General features: G+C 43.4%; 1 protein-coding gene across 1 annotated transcript in view; it reads right to left on the reverse strand.

Annotated features, from left to right (window-relative positions):
* MIPEP (mitochondrial intermediate peptidase) overlaps positions 1-18,313 on the reverse strand; it is a 574,688-nt gene that overhangs the window by 477,741 nt on the left and 78,634 nt on the right. Inside the window, exon 6 of the mRNA XM_078657099.1 lies at positions 6,918-7,100. Within this exon, the coding sequence (XP_078513225.1) occupies positions 6,918-7,100 (183 nt within the window). The remainder of the gene's footprint in view (positions 1-6,917; positions 7,101-18,313) is intronic.

Below are 18,313 nucleotides of genomic sequence, written 5' to 3' on the forward strand. Positions count from 1 at the left end.
AGGCATGAAAATGCCAACTTTCTAAAAGTGGGAGGTAGAGCCTAACCAGGCAGCAAAATGGCCGCTCTGCAAAAAGGCTCTGCCGGACGAAATAAATATCCGGCAATTATCTTTCACCTACGGGCTCATCAAGTTACTATGCTCCCCATATGGCTGGCTTTGACTGTGGAGGGCCCTTACGTGCTGTTTGTGGGCTCCGTGGTACCGGGAGCAGCTGGGAGGGGCCTGGCCTCGTTGCGGCCTGTGCTGCACTTGAGGAAACTGGCCCGCTGTGGCTGCCTGGGTATACCTTCTTGCAGCTGTGCTGCGGGGCTAACTCTGGCTGGGGCTAACTCTGGCTGGGGCCCACCCTCGCTGGTGAGAGGAGCTGAGAAAGAAGAGCCAATACCTCAGGCGGCGGAGGCTTCTGAGAAGGGCCACGGTGTAGGCTGGATCGTGAGGCCTGCTTGCCCCAACGTTGCAGAGACTGCCCCGGCCCCTTCAGACACCTGTGGAAACGTGGCAAGGGCAGGACTGCCTAGAGGGGTTTAACCTGGCACTGTGGCGGTGAGTCATTGCTTTTGTTATTATTGGCAGTGGTGGGTGCTAGACTGTCGCTTGCCGCTTGTGGGGGCCGAGACCGCTGCCAATGAGGCACGAGCCCGCCTGTTGCACTTGGCGGAGGCGCTGTCGCAACAATGCTGCCTGTTACAAGCGGACATAGCACTACGCTGAGCTGCCTGAACAACTGTACACCCTGAGCCTTATTGCTGGAAGTAGGCCTTCATCAGGCTTCTATAGCCACAGAGTGAAGCGCCTTGGCACTGAAGTGGATTCCTCTTGCCGCTAACAGGGGGCCTCCCCACTCCGGTGCCTGCCCTAGCTGCTGCTTACTGGTCTTGGACCCGCTATTGACTGTGCCTACTTTCTGGCTAATCCTGTTGTCCCATGAGGGGCTTTGAGGTGTTGCGTGGCCTGCTTGTGGCCCCCGGATCCCGATTAATGGCCCGGGGAGTGGAGAGGCCATTTATAAGAATGGCAATATCAGAACCCTCACTGGCTATCTGTCCTGACCCACTGCATTGGTGTGGTCTACCTCGAGTCCAAAGTACAAGGAGTGCCGCTGGTGTGGGCGCGAGTGCCGGGCAGGGAGCCCTTGAACCGTATGTTCGGAGTGGCCCTAGGCCCTGCTGATGGCCTGTGCATCGACTGGGTCCCACAGGATTGAACCTCTGCAGTGCATCATCCTGACCCGGAGTCTTTACGTGCCCACTGTGGGGGGACCCAGGTGAACGGGACTCCTGCTAAAAGCCCTCAGCCCTAACCCGGCACCCACTGAATTGCTTCCCCTGAAGCTCCCAGACCAGTTAAAACTGTGCAATAAGATTGAACTCCAGCATTTACTGTTTCTAACAACCAGATACCTGTGCCCTGCCTGACATCATAATGGGCAACCAAGACATAAGCTTATCGAAGCTCTCGTTTGAAAGCAAACAGCATACCCATCGAGTTCATCAGGACCATTTACAAGAGGAACAATCTGACACATCCAGAGGGGCTGCCAGGCATGATGAAGACCGTAAAGAAATCCTAGTGCAAGTCAAGACTAGCCTATGAGCGATAGAAGCTAAGCCAGATCTTATGGCCAGCCGTCTGGACCTCATGAAAGAAAGGGAAGACATACATGATGACAGGATAGACCAGTTCGAAACCAGAGTATCCGACAAGGATAGCGCACATGCTACGACCAGAGAACAACTTTTGTGAATGGACAAGGCCCTTGAACTTATCAAAGCAAAAAACAAAGATCATGGCGCAACACTCTTTGAATAACAGGAGTCCCTGAATCCACAAACATAGACAAAATAGAAGACTATGTTGAAACCATGCTCTGAAAACTCTTTGGGGCGCCCAGTCCACGGTATTCATTGTGGAGTGAGCCCACCGCACGCTGGCGCCACGGCAGCCGACAGGCACCTCACCACGCCCAATAGTTGCCCAGCTGCTCAACTATAAGGACCGAGACACGGTCCTTTGCCAAGCTCTTGAACGTCGAGAGGTGCAATATCAGGGAAACGCACTCTCCTTCTACCCCGATTTCACCTCCACGGTGCAGGCGGTACAAATGGAGTTCATGCCTGCCAAGAAGATCCTGCAAATGTGAATATAGCTCACACACTTCTCTATCCCCCAAAAGATACGCAGACCATACGTGGGGTAGCCTTGCTACTTTACAGACCCTCAAATTTGCCAAAGGCAGTAGATGCGAAATCGCCCCGGGTGTCCCTGCGAGAGAGAAAATGTCATGGACGACAACAATTGACTACTCAGACTCGTTGGCTCTCCACCTGGGTGCAGAATTCCCCACACATAAAGAGACAATGAATACGTGTCCCAAAGAATCAACAATACGACCATGCATTGTTATCTTGATAGTTGATACTCCCAGCGCCATCGCAAGCCGGAAACGGGTTTGGGGTAGTTGGTGGGCAGTTACTTTCTGCCATGTTTGGGGGCTGAAGTGGGTGGGGGTGAGAAGTTACTTAATTGTTTTTGTTTGCTGTTTTCGTCTCTCCCTGTGTCAGGCCTTACACACAACACATGACGATACACTAGTTACCAAACTGACCTCTTGTTGCATTCTTATTTTATCCCTCTATTCTTCATACCCACTGACAAACTTCGAATTAGTGCTCTCTGGGGTTTCTCTACAGTAGGCCAACAAGGGCCAGCCTATCCAGTATCATCTTAGCAGACGACATGACAACCACAATTAGATGTCTAACCTCGAATGTGAAGGGTCGAAATGACCGGTGAAAGGCCAGGTTAGCAATTTCTAAAGACACTGGTCCCTAGACAGTTACAAATTTAAAGCAGAAAATAAACATATACTAAATAGACTATATGTTCTTTGTCCAGCCGGACAGACTTTTAATATTTAAATAAGTGCATAGAAGAAGATTCATGTAGAAATACAAGTGGGACACAACCTGCGTCCAACTCACAACCATAGACAGACAACATAAATTGGGGAGGGTTTTCAGGCAAGGGGAACGCATCTGCATATCATAGAATTAACAGACTTCAATCGCATGAGAATACCATTGCACAATGTAATTCGCAATATTTAACTGCATATGGTATACAGGGTGTCGACGACGTTTCGATCCCTAGGGGGAATGCATGGGATCATCTTCAGGACATAAGAGATTTACATGCCTGTGTTCGAGCAATTCTAGACATTAAATTCATGTCTTGATACATTAAGCAATTGTTCACATGTACAAACGGGAAAAATAGGAGGGTAAAAAGAAATGAGAAAGGAATTAATGGTGTGGGCAACGATAGACCATCCAAGTAATAAGTGAATCAGGTGCTTATGGCTGAGCACGATATGCTAGCTCGTGAGAGGAGCTATGAAGGAAGACGGAAGCTAAATACTATTGAATTAAAAGACAAGTGGCGATCAAGGCATTAACTAGAAAAGGGTTGTGCCTGCTAGTTTAGGCCGTGAGATAAACGTTTGTGTGGCTAAAAATTGTGAGCCGGAAGCCAATGCGGGCTGCGGTTCTTTGGCGTTGGAGCTGGAGTATTATGCCACTAAATCTCCTATCACCATGGCAACATTTAGGGAAACACTCACTGAATATAATGAGGCGGCAGTACAAGAGCTGAGCTATTTCACTCATGAAGCAGTGGCACTCAGATATGGAGTGGGCGAACGACCTGGCAAAACGCTGGCTAACATGCTCCGCAGGCCACGGGACTCGGATTATGTTGTAGAACTACTTGATGACCAACTAAAACGGCAATCCACCCTTGCAGATCTGTTACACACAATCAACTTCTATGCCCATCTCTCACAAGCTGAGGCAACCCTGGGGTAGGAGGAGCTCACGCCTTACCTGGACACAATATAGTTACACTGGCTTAATAATTCTCATCGATCATTTCTAGACTCCGCCTTCACAGACAAGGAAATACTACAAGTAATATAAAGTCTCTTGTGTGATAAAGCACCGGGTCTCTATGGCCTTACGACCTCTTTCTATAAAGAATACGCCACCCTACTGACCACATTAACAAGCCATGTTCGAGACTTCTCTGTTCTCTGGGGAACTACCCCCATTGCTTCAAGAGGCAGTCTGGGGCAGTCCACTGCCCACAATCTACGCATGGTATTTGCTGTGTTTCATAGCACACCCCCCAACTTGGTCGCCACTGGTGTATTATTAGATAACACAAAATAATTTTGCTGTAATGGCCATACTTACTCTTCCTTCTCAGTCGCCTTGATCTTAGCCCAAAATTTGTGTGCCTTATCAAACTGCTACATACCTTTCCACTGGCCCGACTTCTATTAAACGGGTTATCGGAATAGTTCCACTGTCCCCTTTCCTTGTTGCCATTGCAATGGCACAGCTGGCAGCCTGACTAAGACAACACCATGCCCAGCGCAGGCTCTATTTTATGCCGCGCAAAATCATAATCTCGATATACGCAGATGTTATCATACTCGATGTTCGAGGCCGACAGGAGAACCTTGATCCGGCCATCTGCGAGGCCATACAATTTGGCAGCCACTCCGTTACCCATATAAACTGGGCCAAACCTATTATATTCCCACCACTGACCGCACAACTCAAGTTGAGTCAGAGTTTCCATAGGGATGGGCGATGGTGCCGGTGCACTATCTCGGTGTAAGTCGAGATGTAGAGGAATTATGGCAAGTTAACTATGGGAGAACCTCATCCTTGCTTGAGGAAAAAATCCCAACATGGAACAGACTTCCTTTGTCATTGACGGGATGACTGCCCAGATTTCTCTATCCCTTCACCAATCTCCTCATCCTACTTATAAATTACTTTCTTCAGCGCCTGCAGTCCAACTTGATATTCCAAGCTTGGGCTGGGAAACAACCGCGATTTGCGTGGAAATGCTCACACTTCCTTTGAGACAGGGAGGCCTTAATGTACCAGATAAGTCACTATACACACTCTGCGTGCAAGCTCAATACCTGCACAATCGGTTATACCATGCACAATTCCAGCCACAGACAGCAGTGGAGGCATATATAGCATCTCCCTGGCCACTAACTAACACCCTCTACAAAACACAACACCCCACACAAAGATCGATCCTGTTGAATGTGTTAGATGGCCGTGGGATGGAATACTTGGGTAAGAAAACCTACGCCTAAGGTTAAAGCATGGCTACAAGATGCGGCATACTGTCAGGAATAACTGGCAAATTATTGAGAACAAATGACACTGATGTCTCGTCCCAAAGATATTTGGGAACCATTACTAACGTACCTGCACTCACAGGTCTCCGCTCCCTGACCGACTGTGGACGACTGCATCCCAGTGTCTACAGCAGAGCAACCCCTCAAAGTATGTGTCACCCTTTGGTCTTCCGGACTTCCCCTACTGAGTAGGCCTGAGGTGAAGCCCCACACCTGGAACTAGACAGAGAGCACTGATGTATATCTTTGCTCTATGGACCTAATGCCCTTATACTGTTCATTTTCAATTTATTGTCAGTATGGGATATCATACAGCTCTAATGGTCCTGCCATGTCAATCATTCCACCCTGTTCCTCCCACCTCCCCCTGTTGACTGATGTTGCAATTCATATGTGCATTGCTATTAGGCCATGCCTTTGTAATGACAATAACTTTAAATACCAATAAATACAATGTATTTATTTTTAAAAAATTCTAAAAATGCCAGTTTCAGAATTGTAACTTAAAATCCAATATTACCATAAGTTAGGATTTTTCATTACAATTCCAAAAACACAAAACTTGAACTGGTTACCTGTTCCCATTTGGAAATTACAGCTTGTTAAATGGAATAAGGTAACCCCAAAGTTATCTTTTGGGAGAGGCAGGCCTTGCAGTAGTGAAAAATGAATGAAATAATTTTTTACTACCAGTACATGTAAAACTGAAAGTTACACGTCCAAGGTTTCAAATACACTGCCCTCTGGGCTGTCCAGTGCTTACGTTAGAGTGGACTTATATGTATCAAAAAGGAAGGTTTGGGCCTGGTCCAAGTCAAAATGGCAGTTTAAAACTGCACACACAGGCTGCAGCGGCAGGCCTGAGACATGTTTAAAGGGCTACTTAAATGGGTGACTGCAGGCCCACAAGGAGAATTCAATTTAGAGGCCCTGGGTACACATAGTACCACTTTACTAAGGACTTATAAGTAAGTTATATATGCCAATCGGAGATAAGCAAATGTTACCATGTTTTAAGGAGTGAGCCGATGCAACTTTACCAGTGGTTAGCAGTGGGAAAGTGCACAGAGTCCTTAGGCCAGCAAAAACAAGGTCATCAAAAATGGAGGAGGAAGGCAAAAAGTGTGGTAGAAGACCACCCTTAGACTGACAGGTCTAACATTACCAATCTCATTGGTACTCATTTTATCATCCTCGGAAATATAAAAACTGTTTGGACCAATCGGCATTTCAACTGTGACCATGGGGTCAAACAAAGATCACACCAGTCAAAACATTAATCCAATGAGATAAATTCTCAGCCTAATGAACTATGTTTGCCAAATTGAAAATCTGTATAAAATATATATATTTTAATCCTACATTAATGAAAATAAGGTTTAACAGAGTCCTTGAGGGTCTAATAACTTTATTAGGTTATTCGACATCTAGGTCTAGTAGGAAGTCATTGATTTCAGGTGCATAAGGTATGTCTAATGCACATTAAAGTGTAAATATTGTATTTAGCGATGTAAAAATCCAATATTTTTAAATAAAGAAACAGAACAGGATCACTTACTACTAGCAACAACTCCACTCTAGCAAGGTGCATCGATGACAACTGAGCGCTTACTTTACATATTAACATTTACTCCCATCTGCATGAGTCAAGCGACATATTTAAAATTCATACTTTTTTCTACTGTACACATACCAGATCATCTGGCGAGTCTGCATATAAACTTCCAATCTGTATGTATTTCCCATCCAAAGCAAAGTTATGCTGGATGTGAGGTGGCAACACTTTCTTCTCAATCTTGTTGGGAAGATGTGCTCCTGTGATGAATTCACTGCTCAAGTCCAAAATGTTGACATTGAGGTTAACCGCCTTTTTACGCTGAAAAGGAATAAACCAAAAAGAAAGATATTAGTTTCTCAGTAGCTACAACATAGGGGGTGTTATATTTATTACTGAAATTAAAGGCATAAAAGTAACAATATATGATTAAACAACAAAATAATATGCATTACAGTTTTCAGCTGTAAATAGTAAAAGCAACTGCTCTCGGAACGTGCACTGAGAAAAAAGATCGCTTCACAACAATGTGACATATAAAAAATTTAGACAATACCCCATAAAATGGCAATTCTGATCAAGCTTAAACACAGTTTATATGCACACCAGTAGCCTGATATTTAGCATGTTAAAGGGCATAAGGTAACTGTCATGGTAAGATATTCGGGAGGAGTACCACAAAAAATATGTTTTTTCTTCGACATTCCTGGTTTCAATTACAGAAAGAATATATGCAATTTACTAGCACTCCATCTTAAAATAAACTATTTTCACAAAGAAACATGTATTTATTTTTCAGCGTAAATTATATTTTGGAGTCATTTACCACCTCTCTACAGCTGCATAATTAAGTGTCAATATATAATCCTCTCAGCACAATTAACACTTCATGGAAGTATCATAGGTGATTCAATTTCAGTTTCCTGAGTCAAAAAACGTACATAAACTATGCAAATATACAAAATACAGGAAAAGATGCCTAAAAACAGTTCACACAACAAAAGTAATACACGTTTAAACAATGACTGGCAAAGCCACGGGCAGGGCTTTATTTTGCGGTCATCAAAAGGAGGTATGCACAAATGCCATCTGTGTCTAAGCATTTAAGTCAGACCAATTGACTTTGTCAATGTTATGTGTTCCAACAGTGACAAGGATTCTGAGTCTTAAAATAAATCACATTTTGCCATTTGGTCACCAGTATTCACTAAAAACAAGGTATATCTGCGCATATAGGCCTTTTACTACAGCTTGGCATCAGCCATTTGTGGAGGCACCTTTCTACAATAGCTTTAATATAACACCACATAGCTATGCACAGATGAAATGCAGTACAGACACAGTCCTCCCTAAATGAAAAACTCTACATATATCTTAATTTGCAGGTGTCAGTGGCTACTACACCTTTTGCTGAGGGTCACTGTTTGGGGTCACAGGTAAGCACTCACGCTTTACCCTCCAAAGGTCCTGAGCTGACTGCACAGTCAGCGACACCCATGTCTGATGCTCTACATATTAGTATAACAAACTTCTACAGATGGGTTGGCAGATAACGGTGTAGGAAGAGTTTACACTCCTGCTGCATGTGCTGTACTTGTACTGCCTGCTAAATCCAAATAAAACAAAATAAATGATTGCTTTCAGTACACAATAATTGTAAACAAAATAATGTAATGTGCAACGATTCACTGTGTACTTTAGCGTTGTAAAATGTAATTAAACCAGTCATTGCCATCGAGGCATTACTCAAAATCCTTGTCGAATGGAGGTTCCAGTTGTGATTGCTCTTAAAGAAACACCTACTATTTCGTTCCAATCTACCATTATGCAGATAACATTTATTCATTCAGTTCAGTAAGTCTTTATTCGATAATTCATAATCATAAAAGACACAGTACATATATAAAAGTGTCAATAAAGAGGATAACACCCTAAAAACATACAATTCATACAAAATTAATACCAACATTATCGAAATCCTAACTAATCTATAATAGTTTGAAAAATGAAATCAATTAAGTAAAATGTTTTCCTACATTTAATCTCTGGCGAAAGGCCAATTTACATTGGGACACTCAGGCACTAAATTTTATTCCCCATCAACCTTCAATTTTTTTCCCCTCAGTGCCCAGGACCAACTCAAGAATTTCGCAATGACAATGACTGCACGTGTGTTCGTTAGCAAGATGCGCATGGCTGTCATACAAGATCTAGTGCCAAGGTTGGAACACAATGGCTTAAGCCACCTGCAACGGGGGCCTTTATAAGCCAAACACACGACGAGTACTTGAGTTATTGACTCTTCTTGGGTATGACAAAAAGGGCAATTGAGATTCATCTGCTTTTTCCATTTAGCAACGTAAGATCTTAACCGCATGCGTGCGGTCGATATTCTGCTCCTGCGCTGAGAATCTGTAAAGCCCATTATTCATGACGAGCTGGGCTCGTCATGAGCGTGCGAGGAGGCTACCTCATGACGAGCCCAGCTCGTCATGAGCGTCGAAGGGGTTAAGGGAAGAGTACCCACTCGGAATTAGTGATATAATTTCCTATCACTATGTTTTGTAATCAAATTCCAGTATGGTTCTGCTTTCGATGCAAACTTGTGGTCTAAGAAGATGCCTGTAAGCGAGGTACTGCCCACCGCTGACAGGGTCTTTCTAGTGATCATATCCCAATAAAGCACTTTAAAATCATTCTTATTGGGAAAAGTGTTTCCTATTGGGTCGTCCCACAAATGACTAAGCCCCATTTCCTTCAAATTGTACTTGATCTTCTGCAGCCATTTAATTTTAGATGATAAATCAGCACTCCTGATGTGCATTAATGCACTAGCATACGGTGCAAATTCTGGGGTGGTCCAAAGCATCCTCCAATAAGCTAGGGGTCTAAAACCTGCGACCTCATCAAGGGCAATACATCCCAAATCTAAAAGCAAAGGCTTCATGGGTGTAGATTGTGGGAGAGCAGTCAGGGATCTCAGGAACTTATTTTGTGCTTGTACTAAGGGTAATAGATTTTCGAACCACCGAAGTTTCGCGCCGTAAATAATGGAAGCTTTAATTTTCCCCATTATAAATAGTTACCGCTGGCCCTATAGGTTTTGTATGGGACAGTTGATATTCCTTTAATAGGGCTCCAGCCAACTGATTGTGCCTTAGAACTAAGACATCTAATTGGGAAACCCAATTCATCTTCCTACCCATAGTTACCCCTAGGTAGGTAAATGTATCGGTCTATTCCAATAGTACGTTATCCAGTGATACCCTACCCTTAACACATTTGTGCCTATGCAATACCATGAACTTGGTTTTGTCAGCGTTTACTACAAGCTTGTGGTAATTGCAGAAAACTACAAATCGATCAAGGGCACATTGCAGACCTGACTGGGTTTTAGATAAAATTAACGTGTCATCTGCAAACATTAATAAAGGTACCCTTGAACCGTCAGGAAATGGTGCATCAGTTGGAAAATTGAAATAGTAAGTGAATACCTTGTTTATAAATAGGGAAAATAGGGTTGGGGCAAGGAAACACCCTTGCCGCACACCCTTATTAACTGGGAAGGGATCAGCTAATTCACCCTGCTGCCCCCACCTTACTTGAGCATAATTTGCCTCATGCAGTTTAATAATGAAGCCAAGGATTTCTTTGGGCATCCGGGCCGCCTTTAACAAGTCCCACAGCTTATGGCGGGGTACTAGGTCAAATGCCGATTTTAAATCAACAAATGCTGCATAAAGGGTTCCCCCTGCTAAAATCACTGTGGACCAATAGATCATCATAAATCTAAAAACTTGGTCAATGGTGCTGACGTGGGGTCGAAAACCCGCTTGATGGGTAGATAAAACATCCTGGTCTATAATCCATTCATTGACTCTACCTAGCACAAGTCTCGCAACTACTTTTTGTAAGGTATCTATTAGGCTTATCGGCCTATAATTGCAGAGACTGGCACGGTCTCCCTTTTTATATATGGGAATAATTTCAGCCCCTCGCCAAGTTTCGGGTATTGGTGCACCAATAGCCAGTGATAGCATTTACGATCATAAAGATATATTCAATCCAGGTCTTCCTACCCTTTTTATAGAGGTCGGCCGGAATACAATCTGGGCCAGGCGCCCTCCCTGCAAGGACCCCATATAGCACTCTAACAATCTCGCCTTTGCTAAATATGAAAACTGCCTCAGTATTAACCTCAGGGTACTTGGTACATGCACTATGAGGGCAAACAAATTGGCCTTGAAAATGCTGGACCCAGAGTTCGGGAGGAATGTTATTAACTGGTGTAGTTCCAGTCGGACTATTACCCCATTTGACCAGTTGCCAAAATTTAGTCCAGTTCTTTCCAATGCTGGCATTTGCTAGGCTAGCCCATCTGTCTTCATCAAAATATTTTTTCGCTTTAGTTTGGGCTTTCTTGTAATTTGTCCTTGCTAGTTTCACCACTTGGGGGACTCCAAGCCTAATTACATTTGAAAGGTGCCGAAACGCAGCTCCACATTCCTCATCATACCATTTAGCCAATTTTTTAAGAAGGGGCTTGTGCGGCCTCCTGATTTTTGTAAATAGTAGCTTTAGTTTAGCATAGTGATCCTCATGGGCATTCATAAGATCTAAGGGACCATTGCCATTTGTCTCTAAAAAAACTCATCAATACTAAAGTCTCTTCCGTAGTTGACTTAATCTGCTTTAGAAGATCTTCGTCCTCTAAGACCACTGCCCATTTTAACCGGCGGCAGTCTTGGGACATGGTAACCTCTCCTATCGTAGAGGCGATGTCAGCTGTTGGGGGATCTAAACCAGTCCCAGTTAGGGTCAGTAGTAAGGGATCAAAATCACTCTCCGGTGTATGGAGTACCACCATATCCACTAATCTAGACCAGAGCTCTAAACTTATAAATATGTAGTCGATCCTACTGCTCCTGATCCCATTAGCAAATGTGTTTTCACAAAGAGAAGGGAACCTGAAAGATATGCCATAGGGACCTTGGGCAGTATCAATTTACAAAAAACAGTGGTCCCTACATGTGGACAAAATAACATACAAAGAACAATAATCATACACCTGATAAGTAGTATGTCTTTTGTTCAGCCGGACAAGAAAATTTATTTTAAATGTTCTGGTTGATAAAGTGAATTTTAAGAACCAAAAAAGATAACAAGTGGGCACAGCCGTGACCCACAACAATCAAGACAAAACAACAAAGAAATGGCCAAAAGGGCAAAGCGAAAATAATATAGCATTATCATATTGCATATGGGGTTTTTTAGTCAAAATTCACTTTATCAACCAGAACATTTAAAATAAATGTTCTTGTCCGGCTGGACAAAAGACATACTACTTATCAGGTGTATGATTATTGTTTTTTGTATGTTATTTTGTCCACATGTAGGGACCACTGTTTTTTGTAAATTAAAACCCATTAGAAAATGTGGCACAACCTTCCATATCTGATGGCGTTCTTCCATTGGTAGCTCTAATCCCCCGTCGTAGGGATAGGCTTTTCAATTGAAGCGCTGCCTCCGTCCATTTGTTGACTGGTGCCAATGAAAGGGACGGTATCCCCCAGTTTTGGTCCTCCTCCATGCTAAAGCTACAATCATCCAGTCCCAGAGGCTCAAAAGTGCAGCTAAAGTCACCCACTATAACCACAACACCCGAGCCAGGTAAGCCATCCATAAACGAGTCTAGGAGGGCGATGGTTGTTGAGACTTTCACACCCGGTATCCCTCTCGAATAGACATTGATTAGTATCAGGTCCTGCTAGCCCTCAGAGCAGATATGAATGGGAAGGATATCAGGGCTATCTACGTGTAATTCCCTTATTTGGACGGATGACTATTTGCTTTTCCCATATTGTCAATCCCCCACTAGGTCTCCCCTTCCTGTTTGTGGTTGCAGCTTTAGCATAGGCCAAGTACCCTGGGCGACAAATTGTATCTAATGACCAGGTCTCCTGGAAGGCAATAAAATCGTACACCTCAACAAAACACGACCAATCAGAGGACCTAGTTTTGTGGAGTAAACCTGCAATGTTCCATGAACTTACGGAAATTGCAGAAAAATATGAGCTCCCAGAATCGGCTTGAGCTTATTCCAGTTTGAGTTCATATTTGTTTTTGGGCGAATAAAATCCAAACCATATCAACACTGCAGCAGTCATCTGTGTTCCAACGGCAGGTAAACAAAGAGGGTAAAGTGTGTTCTACAATGACCAATACTTATCAAGTAATACTAGCAATAAGATGTATTACAGATTCAAAACATAATAAAGCATAATAATATGTCAATAAAATGACCACAGCATCCAACTAATGCAAGTGAGTAGCATAGCAGAGCATTGTGTTCAGAACAACATATTTTCCAATCACTTAAGCTGTCCTTAAAACCCAGTGATAGATCGACAGATAGATAGATTTTTTATTTTATTGTTACGGGAGCGCCAATTTAAAAAAAGAGCATTCTGATTGGCCCAGTGAGCTGTATTTCCCTTACGCCAATTCGTTGAATGGCTGTCAGCAACATCAGAAACATGTTGCTGGCAGCCGTTACTGGACTCTGGACTTAGGGCCAGATGTACGACCATGTCATTTAGCGACTTGCAAATTGCGCTCAATTGCGAGTCGCTAAATGCCATGTACAACAGTGTCTGAGACACTGTTAGCGATTCCTAATGGGGTCGCAAATTGCATCCCTCATGCATCTTAATGAGGCACTCGCAATTTGCGACCCTATTAGGAATAGCTGGCCCTCCCAGGTATGGTCGCCTGCTGGGCTCAGCAGACCTCCATGTCGGGCACTGCTTTTAAATAAAGCAGTTTTTTTTTGTTTTTTTTAATGCAGCCCGTTTTCCTTAAAGGGAAACGGGATGCATTTGAAAAACAGAAAAATTAAATGTTTTCATTTCATTTTTTAAGGACAGGTAGTTGTCCCTGGGACCACTGCCTGCCCCTAAAAAATATTTTCCCCTGCATTTGCAAAGGGCAAGGGGCACCCTGGGGACCCCTTCCCATTTGCGAGTGCTTCAACACCCTCTTGAAGAGGGTGGTAAATTGAGAGTGTTTTGCAACCGCAATTGCGGTCGCAAAACATTCTTACATAGGCCTCTGACTCGCTATTAGGATGGAACGCCCCTTCCTAATAGCGACTCGCAATTCCTATTTAGTGACTCGCAAAAAATTGCGACTCGCTAAATAGGGATTGTACATGGCCCTATTAGATTTTGGATGCGCAAACTGGTCGCAAACCCGTTTGCGCATGCAAAACAGGGTCGTATATTTGGCCCTTAGTCCCCTGTCCTGAAGTAGTAAATAATAAAATATGAGTTAGCAGGGTAGGGATACACTGCCCCCTTAAGAGGGACCTCCCCGGGCCAAAAGAAAATAATTACATTAAATTAAAAAAATAGGCAGTTTCTGCCACAATCATGCAGGATCAGGAGAAAAACAAACAGCGGGCAGAGCCTTAATCTCAAATTAAAGGCCCTGGGGAGCCCACTCCCAGGGTTGCATTGGTTATTTAAGGGGAGGGGGGGCGCAGTCCACCGCCCGAGCCTTTAAAAAGCCCTAGAGACCCCATCCCCCAGGGCCGCTATTTACATTTTGAGGGGAGGGGAGCCGCATTGTCCCCCTCCCCGGTCTTTCTATGGCCCCGGGGACCCAATCCCCCGGTGCGGCTCGCTAGCTTTGTCCCAGGGAACCCACGCCTGGGACACAGCGGTTTCCCTGTCCACACCAGAATGGGCAGGGAAACCTGTGTTTGCTCCAGACTGGCTGGAGCATTTGAGAAACTCCTGCCAAACGGGAGCAAACACAAAGGGCCTGATTACGATCTTGCAAGAAGGGGTTATTCCGTCACAAACGTGATGGATACCCGGTATGCCAAATTACAATTCTATTATTTGCTATGGAACTTGTAATAACGTGTACTGTATATCTGTCACGTTTGTCATGGAATATCCCATCCGCCAAGATTGTAATAAGCCCCAAAGTCTGCTTCCAGCGCGCAGGAGGTCTGGAAATAGGCTAAGGAAGGGGAGGCTGTGCGGTCCCACTCCCTTTTATTTATAAAAAATAAAAAATAGGTAGGCGGGATGCAGTCCCAAGGGCCTAATAGGGCTCAGAGAGGTAGGCCACTGGGCTCCCTCCCTTTGAAAATACATACTGCTAGATTCATCAAAGACCCGTTTTGCAAGTCTTTAATAGCGATTCATAAGGAATCGCTATTAAGGACTTGCAAAACGGGATTCATGTAGGAATTGCAAAAAATATTGCGATTCCTACATGTTCCTTATTTGCGATTAGCAAATTGCTAATCGCAAATAAGGAATAACTCCCCATGCATTCCTATGGGCCTACAGGCCCATAGGAATGAATGGGGAGTTATTCCTTATTTGCGATTAGCAATTTGCTAATCGCAAATAAGGATGCGATTTCAAGGGTGCAGGGGTGTCCAAAGGACACCCTTTAGCACCCCTGAAATGTGAATTTACACTGATGTTATGCACACACATGTCCAAAGGACATGTGTGTGTGTAACATGCAACTTAGAAAAATGCATTAAAATGCATTTTTCTAAGTTTTCGCTATTTACCACGAGGTTTGACTTCGTGGTAAATAGCGGTCCTGAATTGCGAATTTGCAATTTTTAAATGTTTCATGAATAGCATTTAAGGAATCTCTAATAGAGATTCCTTAAATGCTAATCCTCGCATATTAGCGAATTCTTTATTAGCGATTTTTGCATTTGGGATGATGAATCCAAATTGCAAAAATTGCACTTGCAAAGGGCCAGATTCTCAGAATCTGGCCCTTTTGCGAGCGCATTTTGCTTGATGAATCTGGCTGATAGGGCCTAGGGGATCAGGTCCCCATGGCCTAATGAGGCTCGGGGAGGGGGTGCATGCGGCCTCCTCCCTTAAAAAAAAGAAACACATACCTGGGATGGGGTCTGCAGGGCCTTTTAAAGGATCGAGCAGGGGCCACTTGGTCCCCCTCCCATTTAAAAAACATAAGACCCTGGGAGATGGGGTTCCCAGGACGTAATAAGGCTCAGGGAGGGGAGCCACGCCTTAAAAAAAAAAGGCCCTAGGGGATGGGGTCTGAAGGGCCTAATAAGGAACGGAGAGTGGGGCCCTCCCCTTTCAAAACACGAGGTCTGGGGGCAGGGGTAAAATATTACTTTATGTAAAAAAAAAAAGCTAAAAATTTGCAGAAAAAAGAAACAAAAAACCAAGGTTATATTTAGGTTTGATAAGATTTTTATTTTAAATGGCATAGAAATTCACTGAAAAAATACAAAGGTTAACATAACGCTATGTTACATGAATATGTCAATAACCACATAAAAGTTTTGAACAAAAAAAAAAAACACAGAAATTCACCAGTTATAGTTACCACAGCTAACTGCAACTTGCGACCCCACCGTGCACTGCTTCTGACCTCACAAATTACATCACCTATTGCAGGTTCTATAACATCATTTATGACATTACTGATGACATCTTCAATTACACCATTGATAACATCACTGATGACATCATCCAATGAGTGTGCTAGTTTTTTTATTATTTTTTAAATGATTTACATAGTGACAGGTAGCTACCATATCATTTTTCTTCCTAATTTTGTATAATATGTGTCCAACTAGTGGGCTTAAATGCTTACAAAAAGCATGTGCTCCTAATGCATCTTAGATGTGTAGAGGCATTGAACAAGTTATGAATCTTTGAACTGAAGACTAACTATGTGTGCAGGTGACAGTTGACGATTTGTGCTCAGCATTTCCCACATGAGATTTCTTGCTCAAAAGAAAAAGTTTCCACCAGGCCAAAGATTGTACATAAAACACATAACTATGTTAAGCCACCTTGAGTTATTAGGCAGAATCAACTCAGCATGACAATTTCTACAGAACGTAGAAGACTGTACACTAGGTACCAACCTATGTACATGCACTTCTTTAGCTTCAAAAGAGGAGGTATCTGTAAAGTTCCCACCACAGTATGAAGCTGCAAGTAGTAAGATCTTTAGCACCTTCTGCCCTTAAGTTATTTTCAGTGAATAGTGTATTTTTTGACAAGCGTTCTATAGAGTGTACTCTATTCTTGGTAGATACTTTTTAATACTCTGTGGTGTTTTTCTCATGAGAGTTTCACTGTCCGCAAACAGTGTGGTACAGAATAAACTCTCTCCATAGAGTAAACAGTGTTAACAGTACCCACTTTTCTACTCATATCCACTTCATTTCTAAATGTAGGTTTAGAGACTGACAGGGGTTTTATACAGGGAAAGACTGTCCATAGTAGGAAATTAGTTATGTAACAGGGCTTGAGCATCAGGAGGAACTTGGTTTTCCCTGAAACGTTGTATACAGACTGAACACCGTGTGCAGGATAGGTTACCCTTTCCTCTGTGATTCAAAGTCAACATGAACTTCACTACCCATGAAGTGTATGGTATAGGGTCAATGTTGCACATAACGCAAACTTGCTTTACCTATGGGGTTGTATTTATGATAGCAATACTGAGGCTTCAAATTATTCTGAGCTATTTTGCACTTACTTTCATAGCTCTAATGCTGTACCAGTTTATAGAGCAATGTGTACAAAAAAGTTTTGGATGATTTCATGAGTGATCCCATAGAACATGTCATGAGTGATCAATCAATCAATCATGGATTTGTTGAGCGCAGCTACTCACCCGAGTGGGTTTCAAGGCACTGTCGGGGGCGGGGGAGCGGGGAAGGGAGGAGTACAGGTCCAGGATGTTCAAGGAGATCTGTCAAAGAGCCAGGTCTTGAGGTCTTCTGTGAACTTGGAGTGTTGGTGTTTGTCTAAGGTGGAGCGAGAGGGTGTTCTATGTCTTGGCCGCAAGGAAGGCGAAGGACTGTTCTCGTCTTCTTGATGAGAGGCACCGTGGCAATGAGGTATGTAATATGTGAGGTCATAAGCAGTGCGTGTCGGGGCACAAGTTGTACCTAGCTCTATGAAGTATAACTGGTGAATGTCTGGTTTTTTTTTTTATTTCAAAATGTTAATGTTGTCATTGACATTTACCCAACTATAACGTTACTTTAACCTTTGTTTTATATATATCTATATCTAGAGAGATGCGGTCGCAGGTAGGTAGTTATAGTTAGGACCTACTTTCCATAAGAAATCCACAACATTCTATTTGGAATAACTTTGGCGTCGGTGGGCGAATTTCTCCAAGAAAATGGCCTGCTCCGCTCCGCTCCTTCCCTGAAAGTTTGGGGGGATTCGTCAAGTGGGGGCCGAGAAAAAAGGGGTGTCCCAAAACGTGTTTTCCCCATGCAATTTTCCATAGGGAGCTTTAGCCAGGGATACAGCCTGAACGGCTGAACGGAATTACACCAAATTTGTCAGAGGGGTAGAGTTCGGTTCGCAGATTGTGCTTTTTGTTAAATGGTGTAATTCCGTTCAGTAGTTCCTGAGAAAATCAAAAGTAAAATCATAGCGATATCTAGAGACGAAGTACTGCACGCGTACAGAAATCCGTACAATTACGAG

The sequence above is a fragment of the Lissotriton helveticus genome, chromosome 8 (assembly GCF_964261635.1).
Source record: "Lissotriton helveticus chromosome 8, aLisHel1.1, whole genome shotgun sequence".
NCBI lineage: Eukaryota > Metazoa > Chordata > Amphibia > Caudata > Salamandridae > Lissotriton > Lissotriton helveticus.